Source organism: Amia ocellicauda, chromosome 14, assembly GCF_036373705.1.
Source record: "Amia ocellicauda isolate fAmiCal2 chromosome 14, fAmiCal2.hap1, whole genome shotgun sequence".
Taxonomy (NCBI): Eukaryota; Metazoa; Chordata; class Actinopteri; order Amiiformes; family Amiidae; genus Amia; species Amia ocellicauda.
Genome location: NC_089863.1, coordinates 7,771,297 through 7,783,265, shown reverse-complemented (window position 1 = coordinate 7,783,265; position 11,969 = coordinate 7,771,297). Strand labels below are relative to the sequence as shown.

Genomic DNA, 11,969 nt, shown 5'->3' with positions numbered 1-11,969 from the left:
ACTGGAGGGATGAACACCATTCTTCCAAAAGATATTCCCTCATTTGGTGTTTTGATGATGGTGGTGGAGAGCGCTGTCTAACACGTTGGTCCAAAATCTCCCATAGGTGTTCAATTGGGTTGAGATCTGGTGACTGTGAAGGCCATAGCATATGATTCACATCATTTTCATACTCATCACACCATTCAGTGAGCCCTCATGCCCTGTGGATGGGGGATTGTCATCCTGGAAGAGACCACTCTCATCAGGATAGAAATGTGTCACCATAGGATAAAGGTGATCACTCTTGTAATAACTTTGTAATGATTTGCAGTGACCCTTCCCTCTAAGGCGGAAAGTGGACCCAAACCATGCCAGGAAAATGCCCCCCACAGCATAACAGAGCCTCCGGACCCCCTCACTGTAGGGGTCAAGCAGTCAGGCCTGTACCGTTCTCTTGGTGTCGCCAAACATGCACTCGCCCACTTGTCCAGAATATGGTGAAGGATGACTCATCTGACCAAATCACTTTTTCTCACATCTCTGTAGACCAGTGCCTATGGTGCCCCAATTTACTAATTAATTCATTTTTTCCGTCTCAGTCTCACAACACACATCAGAAAGTGGTATGACTGTGGAGATATTCAGTAACATTCAGAGATATTTTGAATCACATCTTTATATAAATCTGATGTCAAAGTGATCTACAGACACACATCCTATTCTGCACTGCTCTTAAATCAGGTGTAATTAGAAGAACCTGTGACTTCACATCACACAGCTGTAACATCAGCTCAGACTAACAACCCGTAGTATCCCAAACGGAACTGCGTAAATCAAATTATGAAAAGTTGGAGAATCTTCTTAACAGAACACCATTTATATTGGTATTTTGGAAGGTGCGTCCTGAATTGTGTTAAAACACAATTTCCAGGATACCAACAGAGTGCAAACACCCACACGTTTTGATTGAAATACATTACAAAATAAGCAAGTCCCATGTTTGTATTCGCAAAGCAGAACGGTGAGAAGAGATCGATTCGCTAAACCTCTTGTCAACAAAACACCTGACCGAGGCAACTTTGGAAACCAATGACCCCAACTGATGAGTAAAAACCAATCTAACTGAGAATCGCTCATTAATTAGTTCAATAAGCCTAACTTATACATTAAAATGCAACAAACCAGAAGAAATAGGGGTACTGATTACTAATGTATCAAATGCTAATATTTTTTCGCTCATGGCTATTACAGATAGCGTGTCAGTTTTCAAAAGAATAGGGCATCTAATCCTGATGTCCTGGCTACATCTCACATTAAAAACAAGTCTAGAAATATTTGTGATACAATTTTAAATAGTGACAAAACTTTATGGTCAAGAAAAACTTGAATTGCATATCAAAACACCCCAACCGATACATATTCTGATTACCATCACATTGTTTTTGTTTATAGACTGAAGAACTGGAGAGAATAAACTAAATAATTCATGTTGTCATCGATTTTTCTTGTGTTTCATGACTTCAAGCCACACATTTGTAATAAAACACGACAGAGTAGGACTCACTTGCAGTTAGAGCAAGACTACAATTTCAGTGTAGCTCCCCAGAACTTGACTAAATGGATTGTGATACTTTAGACAGGGGACATGTGTTGAATAGGCCCAGTGGGTTTGATTTGGAAGCTATACACTTCCTTTCAGGATTTATAAGACATTGCTTCGGGGGTTGGTTTCTATCAGAACGATATTTTGTATTGCAGTCCTTTTCCGTTTCATCATGTTATAGTGCTAATGTCCCAGCAGCAGGAATGATAGCACCTTTATGCAAGCCAAAAAGTGTGATTATAGTATTTATTGTTTGATTCACATTCGACTAATATGTGACACTCGGTTTTATGTGGACATCTAATATTTGTAATAACCTTTAATCATTAACAACACATATCCCCATACATCCACAATGTACAAACGTGCATCATACCCAGAGCAAGCAATACTTACAATCATTGCGGTATTTATGTTTTGATACACAGGTTTATGTGTTCGTGTTTTTATTTTACTAGATAATTGGCACAGACACTGGCTTGAATCATCTCCTCGTTTCTGACTGACAGCCGCAACAGATACATATTAATATTCACTTAAGTCATTGCTACAAAATGAATGAATACAATTCTATCTGAAAACCTGGAGTTGTCCTTTAACCTTACTGTGAATCATAACCAACGAACGCATCAACTGAATAAAAGAAGCTGGACTTGAAATAAAACACAGATCGCATGCTTTCTAAAGAGGTTTGTGAAGTGGGCCTCCTATAGGGCACAACGGATTTCACACAGGATCAATTCACACAATGCAATTAGACGAAGCCAAAGCAAAGAGCTCATTTAGGGGCTGAACAAGAGCCTTGTGTGGAGTTTGCATTCTCCCTGACACCCAATGAAAGACAGATAAGTCAGCACAACCTTAGGAATGATGAAATAGATTTATTCAACCGAGTCTTCTTTTCAGATGCAAATGAGGCACTGAAAGCTGCCGCGGCGAGCCGATCATCAGACGAGACTTCGAGATCGCAATCGCTTTGAATAGACGCTGCAGCGTTGACGACACGGGGTGGAAACAGTCGAAGTAGCCGCTCAGCAAGGCTGTGGAAATCACCAGGTTAGAAATCACGGTCGCAAAACGCCTGGACTAGATCACAAATGGAAATGGGACGACAGACAGGAGACACACGTATATAGCAGGGTGTCGATCCACCATTGGGCTTTAATGGTTCCTGTTCATAGCTGTGATATTGCTGCGGCAGAGCAAATGGGATCTTCTCGATTCCCAGTTCATTGCAGATGGATGGGAATGGTCAGGACAACGTGTTTTCAAGTTCTGCTTTAATCAGTCCCAGCTTTGTGGTATGATGTGTTAACAATTTGATACGTTTACAATGGCTGCTTGCATACAACCCTGAAACTTCTCATTTGTTTATCCATTAATCGTGCCTTGAGTCCAAAAGGGTTTCTTCAAAGTAGCTGTTGTATTTGACCCTACAGATACTCTAGAAGACATGGTATCAAATAAACAATACCAAACAACCTCTACAAAGTACAATCACATCTTATTTCATGGAGCTGTGTCACATGATTTTGATATTAATGCGTATACAAGAAACCAAACTAGAACGAGCGCAATTAAGAGTATATTCGACGCTGCAGAAAAAGTTTTGTGACAGTGGGATCTGCCAATCAAGGGCTGAAAGATCAAGTGCCAGACAGGTATTCCAGATTTGGACGATTTATTGTTTAGACTTCAATCGTGTCCCCCGAGAGACAATCAAATGGTCCCCTCAGGCTCCCACAGGGCAAGGGATGTGTGCCAACGTGAAGGGATTCAGAGGGCAATCGCCGCCCAGCCTACGATGAGCAGCGTCCCTCCCCAGGGGGCGGCCTTGCTGAGCGCAGGGTTCCCAGTGAGCGCGTGGTAGTAGAACGCCCCGCAGAACATCACCATCCCAGAGGTCAGCAGGGTGCCCGCCTAGAAACACACATGCAAGACCATCAGAGGCAGCGCCACACACACAGTAACAACACCCTCCTGTCATTGAGACTTTCTATGAAAATAAAGCTATTCTTTTGTTTGTATGACAAATTTTGTGTCGTGTGTGCAATTGTTTTTCAATCACCTATTTTGTTGAGTATAACACAAATACAACAGATTGAATGCGATTGTGTTACATTAAACTCATCTGAAGTTGCTGAAGAACAGATCAAACAAAGCGTCTGTATGACTTTGTTAAGCTAATATCAGTACTGAATACTTGGACATTGTTTTACATACAATAGACTGAATTTTAACAAAAACTACAGTAAATAACATTGACATAGTAATAAGCACAGTTTTAACACCAGTAAATGCAGGTTAGAAGGTAAAAATCACCTGTCTATAGATGGACTTAATTCAATGTGATTTAAAACTAAATTGAAGAGGTAATACATAAAGTAAACTGTTCACATGCACAACAGATTAAATACACATATTGGTGCATTTTAACATATTGAACAACAACCTTGATTTTATATAGCTTTACTAATAACCAAATATTTGTAGATTATTAAAAAGAAGGGAAGAGTTCAGTGAAGGAGAAAGTATTAAAAATACAACAAATTAAAAGGAGAAAGCCGGAATTAAAACGGTTTTTAAATGAGGTTTGAAGTCCCAAGAGACTGAATCTCTAATAAGCACTAAATGCCCCGTCGCCCCTCGTGTGTTCGGGAGGTCTGAACAACTAACAAACCCCCTTCAATAGAACTCAGCTCAGGCGCAGGGATATAGAGTTGTTAACCTGTCAGAACGCATCATTAAAAAGTGTCGGGAACATGCAAGTTCATTATTAGCGATGCACACGGCGGCAGAGAAGATGGCACGGTTAATAACTCAAAACGTTCTAGTCCAAAGAAAAAAGTTAAAAGAAAACTTACTCTGATTGACACTTTCTTTTAATGACAACTGACACGCATTCTTGCAAATGGCATAATTAATGAGGCAAGTAGGCAAGCAAGCCATTTAACAAAGCAAAACATGCTGCTGCATGCTGTTGTGTTTTGTTTCCCCCCAGACTGATTAAAGAACATATTACTTAAATTGCTTTATCGTACTTTTGTCTTACTGCCTGGAGGGGATGCAACCATTAGGCCTGGGCCCCCCAGAGATTGTGTTTATTTCTTTTTTGGTTGTTTTTTCTCTTTTCCATGTCTGGTGTTTTTTTTTCGAATTTAACTACGATCAACTGTTTGCAGTTATCCTCAGTCTTTGTGCTGCTGGCACCCTTTCTTTATCCCTTCGTACCTTAAATTCTGTAGGCTGTATTCTGTGATTTGCAAAGAGAGCCATTCAAATATTTCAGAAGTTCAGAAACCCCGTTATAGAAGGAAGTGGAAGCTGAATGTTCTGGAGTTTATTTGGCCATAACCTGCTTCAATGATTGATCCAAGGATCAGCTACATGGGTGGAGACTGCGGAGGCAGAGGGATGGAAGGCTACTGACTTAGAGGAAGGTAAGCTTGTTCCAAGATACACATGCTTGTGTGTGTATGTGAGGGAGAACCTGATTGGTTGTGCTTAGGAGCAAGAGTGATGCGAAATTTGGGTTAGTTTGGTTGTCCTCCATCCGAATTTTACTTTTCAATTCCTTTTCCAGAGTTCTGACATCCCCCTGCAGAAGGATTGTGTGCTCCATGTAGGCCTACATGTTTTGGTGGAGGTAAGAAAATAAATAAAGTCCACCGAGGCAAAGAGAATGTGGAGCGTCTGGTGGAATCCTAGGTAGGATTTTTAATGCTGTCCACCATGTTTCAAATGTCTGGGGGGAGGAGACTGTGTAGAGACAGGGAGAGAAGGATGTAGTGATTGGTTTAAATTCAGAGTCAGGAGGAATCGGTGAAGGCAGCAGGACATTTATATTATCTGAGTGGAGGCCAGCTTGTTGTGAAACACCACCCGTGGTAGTAGGCCCCAAAACCAATGGAAGGGAATAGCTGGAGATCCTCAGGGGACACTAGACCTTCAGTGTAAAAGCTGTTCGGCTGGCCAGAAACAGCCAATTCATCTTAAATGAGGCCAAGCAGATTCTGCGAAATATAACATTTTAATAGAGGGAACGTGCAGAAGGGGCAGGGGTGGGCAGGTGGACAATGAAGGCACGGCCCTGTGACATGATGGTCATGGCCTAATGGAGATGGCCCAAGAGCGCAAGAAGGTTTCTAATTAGTAGCAAGGTTCAGATGAATGTGATCGGGTTTGTCTTGGAGCAAGGAAGCACAAAACAAGTGCTAATCCAGAATAATGCAGAGGAACTTGGACCGAGGTGGACAGTGGGTCTTCTCCTGACACAGCAGCAGGCCAAGGCTTTGTAAGAGCGACGCCAGGGTAGAGGGAGATTGCGCGGGAGAAGTTGAGGGAAGTTCAATCACTAGCAATTCATCAAGGAGGTGAAGGACTGAAGTAAAATTTTGTATTGAATCCAGCAGAAGGCTCCAGACAAAGTATCAAAGAATTTATGGATGCCACAGCCAAATGTCGGAGGAATGGAAAAGTAATATATTTTGTAGATTATGATGGCAGCTGGGGCCGGGTAAGAAGCTGGGGCCAAGAGGTCACTGTTAGGGCCAAAGGCACAGTGGGTTGGATCGTAAAGACGTGGGTTGGGCAGGAGACAACATGGTAGATGGAGATATTACTGATGGAGGGCAAGCACCAGAGGAAGACATGGGGAATTACTGCAGTTTAAATGGACATGTTTGTACTGCCTGTGCCTTAGGTGCCTTGTAAAATGTACTTAAGGGAACATAAACAACCAAACAGATAGTTAGATGGATTTGGGGTACAGAGGGAAAGGATCATTAATAAGTAAGTAAATAAATTAATAAACAAATAAAGAAATGGATGTGTTGAATACACATAGCTCTAAAAATGTCTGTTTATAGAGCAGGGGGATTGTGACGTGACAAGGGTTTAAATGGTTGGGAAACTAAAATATTTAAGGAAATCTCTACATCCAAATGCCAGGAGAAAATAACTGGTTATTTAGAGTGAGGAGGAGAACACGCAAACAAGGGTGTTTGTGTTGAGTGACTTTGCATGTATGCATTAGAGAAGCAGTTTGAGAACAGCACATTAAAATGTATTCAAAGCTTAGGTCATATGTTTTTAATATACCTTTGGCAGTTTACGTCTATCTACCGTTTTAAGGTTGTTTCTATCATACTGTCTATGGCCGTGGTTATTAAAGTTGCACAAGGATGAGTGAGACAGAGAGAGAGAGAGAGAGAGAGAGAGAGAGAGAGAGAAAGACCTTATCTAAAGATACTGATAGATGAATGTTAACATTTATACACACAAACATCCATGAAGAAAATATTTCACAATGAAAATGTCAGAGAATTTCAATGACAATGTATTTCCACCAGTTAAAAATGTAACAATTTGTCGTTGACCATGAAATACACTTCCTATGAAAAACAAAACAAAAAAAAAGGTTGATTTTATTGTGGTGGAGAAAGAGCGAATTATATCTTGAAACTTACAATGAGTGGTTTGCGGCACCGAGCAGCACCTAGCAGAGCCAGACTGTGAATGAAATGGTACTTGTTGGCGGTTTCATACAGCTAGAAAAAAAAAAGAAAAACATTCAGAACAGGCTCATTAAAGTGGTATCTTAATATACTAAATAGGCTTCAATCTAGTGAAAGCAATAACTCTATTTTTCACCCTTTCTTCAGTATGTGTCTCACCACTCACATCCGACACACATTTGTCTTCCCTGTGGAAGAATATCAACAGTTATTTTTGAAATCCAATCTGCCAATTGCTATTCAGCCCTTTCTGCCGCTGCCCTTACCTGAGGGAGACAATATTCGGCGTTCACTGACAGAGCCATCAATCAATGCTGCTCTTTTCTCTCAGTCAACAGCGACTGAAACGCCTCTGACATCAACATTTGAAGACTTTCCTGAGAGTTAAGTATCTGTATGTCTATCCTGTATAGTTGGCAGGTTTTAATACAGCGAGGAGATAAAATTCAGGATTCGCATACAAATCTGCGATACAGGATGCCGTATATAGAGGGACAACAGTAACGCATACCGTCCCTTTAAATGGATGTGATCTTGTGGTTTTCTAGCATATTTTTCAAATGAGTCTGCCATTTAAACAAAATGTAAATATGTTCTGTATTAATGTACAATCAATGCTCCATACGGAAGACTGACTGGAGTTGATTTTTGTTGTACTTGTTTGTCGGTTTAAAATGTAATCACTGTGGATGTTGAGCGAGCTTCATTTCAAAATTGTTCCGACTCTTGCATTAATCAGACCGCTGTGATTAGCGCAGATTCTCGTCAGCTGTTTATTATTGTACTCGAGGAGATGACGGGATGTTATCCGTAGACCTCTACTAAAATCTGAAAACTGACTATCACAGCCGGTTGTACCTGCAAATACAGTACCTATCCACGAGTCAGGGGACGACAAAATAAACCAGGGACTTACAGACCAATCAGCTTTTCCGCTATTGCTTGTGAAATCATGGAAACAATCGCACGACAAAGTTCAGAAAAACATCTCGATGGAAACTGTATCCTTGGAGACAGTCAACACGGATGACAGGTAACAGGTCGGAGGTGAGGAAAACATCTCAAAAGTGACAGCGTTTCACACAATAATGAATGTTGGAAGCACAAACATCTCATAAAATAACAGCAGCTTTTTTCACAGATCGTAAATAATAGTTTAGCCAAAGTGAGGTTGAAGGAACAGCGTTCTCCTTTAAGGAAAAGACTTGAAACATGCTCGGTAAAATGCTAATGGTGCCATGGTGAAAATTGCATACATCTAGTCACTAAATAATGCAACAAGTGCTTCCAGTCTTAACTCCGGCGAGACAGACCTGTTTGCATGCCGTACCTGCGAGTTGAGTGTGCAGACCAGAACACCCCATGGCAATTCAGCATACCATTTTTATCCTGATGCAATTTTTAATGACTTGTCACATTGTGGAAGTGCACCACATTACAGCTCTGGAGCCATTAGTCAGAGACGACTGTGGTTGTGCTGTTCCGTCTTGGCATCCACACGTGTGTACAATATGCTGCATTGTCCACCAAATCATAATTATGATTATTATAAGTTTCAGTTTCTTGGATCTCCGGTGGCACATTTTTCATATTTCCAGCTGAAGAATAATACTATTTGCGTGTATCTCTATGATTACATCTCCACTCACAGCTCTGACCTGCTTAGAATTATAGAGCGTGTTCTAAAAGTTCATGCTTCCATCTAATGAGAAACAGGAGTATTACATGGGTCAAAAAGCTATCAGCTGGATAGCAGGGTCAAAAATATACACACTACAACATGCCACGAGGGAAAAAATACAAGACAAATCATAGTGCAATACACATTTCACCAAACTCTGTAGTGTTAAAGCACTCTGTATACTTTATAATGCATACTGCTTTTGTGCACAAGATAGCAAATCAAACAGGCTTGCTTTCTTTCAGTCAAATGCTAGTCGTAAATGCTAACAGAACCAAAATGATCCAGAAGCCGACAGTTGATCGTACCTCTTTCAGATAGTCATCTCGGTCACTGCGCCGGAACCCTAGAAAGTCAGACAGAGAGAAAAACTGTATATTTAAGGTGCAGAGATCCTTAAAATCCTCAAAGCACTAACAGCCAAAAACATTTGCTTCTGCTGAGCATTTTTCACTCCAGCCAGCTGTAGCCTAGAAGCGACCAGATATTAAAACGATCAATGCCAGCCGTGAATTGACACACCTTAAGATAGCGAAGCAAAACTAATAAACACAACGATGAAAATGTCCTTCGTGCTGCAAACATACCTGACTCTACAGGGGTGCTGGTTTCTTTTCTACTAGCAAGTAACATATGCAGAATTCGCAAGTGAGAGGAGAAATTGCATGTTTGCATTAGCAGGACACTATTTCACTAACAATGTAGCGAGCGGTAGAACATTTATTAGATACATTAAATGGTAACACAAACGAGTAGCTTTCGCTTTTAGGGCAGCAACACTTACTCTCTTGGTTGTGGCAATTAAACTATAATTGTGGCCCTTCTCAGTCGTTATTACTTCCACCTCATTACTGATAACAGCAACGTCAGGGACTGGGTCTGTTTAGGCTGCTGCTGTGTAATGTTTGTATTGGTAATGCGGCCTAAAGCTTGTGACTCAACTGGCGGCCTGTAACTGAACAGAACCCCCAGGTCCTTCATACTCAAGAATAGAGGCCCCGCAGGCCCTGTATTATTAATAGATCCTAATGGGGTGTGTACTTTTAATATATTGTTGACCATGTAATGTCAATAGAGGTATAGATCTAAATAGATCCCTGGATTATAACCTGGCGGGTAAACAGAACTCAACAGAAGTCCTCTGGGAAGTTGTTTTAACAGAAGTAAAACACAAATCACATCCTCATTCATCGCACACGGGTCCCAACCTCTTCCTTTGCTGTTGTCTGGCTGCCGTAAGGGTGGTCCTGTGGGCTGTGGTTTACGGTCAAGCGTTAGTGTTGGAAAGCTGCACAATTCAAGCCAGACTAGAGAGACGTGCATCGTCGTCTTCAGCCGCAGAAACCACAGAAGATATGGGTGATGGTGGAGCAGATCTACTTTTGCATAGCCAGTTGAATGACTTTAACAACCAGGAAGGTTTGTTTCATTGAAAGGGAAAATGAAAGCCAAGTAAGCTGGTCCTATTCTTGACACAGACACACACACTCATATTATATTATATTATATTATATTATATAGATGATACACATGATACACATAATGCTGCCTTTATCCCACACTCACGGCCTCGCTGCTCAGTCATATGACCAGTTACAGGCTACATCTGTATCAAGCCTCTTCATTTCCCGACTTTGCTGCTACAGTAACTGTAATGTTATGTTAATATATACGGACATGCCTACCGTGAGCCCCATAAGCGCCAGCAGTGACCGCCAGAGCCCCGGAGATTCCCCCCAACCTCTGCACAAGCAAACTCCCCTTCATCCTGACCTAAATGTCGTAACCTCACAGCTCAAGGGAAACTGGCACCATGTTGGCTCCGACGCAGTTCTTTTATGCATAAGAACGTGTGTTGATCGAGCCAACATGGCGGCGGCCAGGGCGCAGCTTCACTATTTCAAACACGTACGTTATGGGACATCGAGTAGTTTAGAGGGGCGTTGTTGCATCTCCTGATGTTGTGTTTAATCTCGAGTTGTTGGTTATTAAATCACCACAATGTGTCGGAAAGTGGAGTCCACAACTGCAGACCTGAAGCATTTGCTAAGGCATTGCGAAAGCTGGGGCATGCGCACTTCAGAGATGAGTATCTGGGTTGAGACACGCAGGCTTCATGGAGGACGTGACATTTATATTAAACGCAACTTCACGTTTTAAGACTTGCGTAAATACGTTTACAGATATAATATACAGCGCATCTTTAATTAAATATATTGTCGTGTATACATATTTGAAATATTACACATATATTTCAATGTACATTGTATACACACACACATCTATTCAACCCTTTCTAATGAAAATGCAAATCCATTTCAGAAGGGTTGCTGTGCATTGATTTTAGTCAATGTCGAGAGTATGGATCATCAACTACATAAAGTTTAAATCCCTGTAAGTCTGTTCGTTTGGCCCTTCCCGCCAGTGTGCCTTCAAAAAGGAATGATAAATATTACATTATGTGATTCCCATTACCCATTCCTTCTTTACAGAGGGGATCGGATTATACACAAGCTCTAAAAATAGGCTGTTTTGAAGGTATGTGCAAGAATTTGCCTTCCACAGCGGGTGGCTCCCTGGTATATTCATTTAAAAGCTTCACCGATTCTCTTGTCTGTTCTAGAGATTGTATATTCTAGTGCTATCATAAGATTCATGCCTATGCAGTTTATTAGTGATACACAATTTTGTGCCACTAACTTCCAGCAGTGTGTCATGAATTGAGGAATGTAAAAGTCCCCGTTATCAGTTATAAGCTATTGGGTCCAGAAAGTAAATTGAAGTCAGACCATATTTTCCCAGTCAACCAGCCAGAAACCATTTTGTTCTCAGGTATGACCCAGAAAAGCAACCACATACAAGACATTAATAATTTATAAAATACATAAATATAGAACAAGGTCAAACAAGCAATATTGTTGACCCTAAAGCTATTCAGTATTTTACTTTGCCCTTCCTTTTACCTCAGTTGTCTGAATTGGCCAGCGCTACATCACCACAGTATCAAATATTGATCTGTTTAAATAAAGTATATACACTTTTTATTAATGTTTATCTGGGCAGGTTCTTCTTTGCCTTCATTCTCGTCTCTCCCTGTATTGTCACTGATTGGTTTATTCTGTTTTCCTTCTTTCTTCGGTTTTGTGTCTTTGTGTATTCCAGTCTTTGTTATTTTGACATTGTGATA

The 11,969-nt window shown here is 40.9% G+C and overlaps 1 protein-coding gene across 2 annotated transcripts; it reads right to left on the bottom strand.

Annotated features, from left to right (window-relative positions):
* Positions 1-2,451: 2,451 nt before the first annotated feature.
* tmem256 (transmembrane protein 256) lies at positions 2,452-10,623 on the bottom strand. 2 transcript variants are annotated; one of them, XM_066722750.1, is made up of 5 exons: positions 10,468-10,609; positions 9,991-10,184; positions 9,091-9,128; positions 7,054-7,134; positions 2,452-3,505 (listed from the first exon to the last, which is right to left on the bottom strand). In XM_066722750.1, the coding sequence occupies exons 2-5, from the start codon at positions 10,103-10,105 to the stop codon at positions 3,362-3,364; spliced, it is 378 nt and encodes a 125-aa protein (XP_066578847.1). In that variant the 5' UTR covers positions 10,106-10,184; positions 10,468-10,609; the 3' UTR covers positions 2,452-3,361. The 2 variants fall into 2 exon arrangements, with proteins under 2 accessions (XP_066578847.1, XP_066578848.1); XM_066722751.1 differs by lacking the exon at positions 9,991-10,184 and having other exon boundaries at positions 3,250-3,505; positions 10,468-10,623.
* Between the last annotated feature and the right edge of the window lie 1,346 nt (positions 10,624-11,969).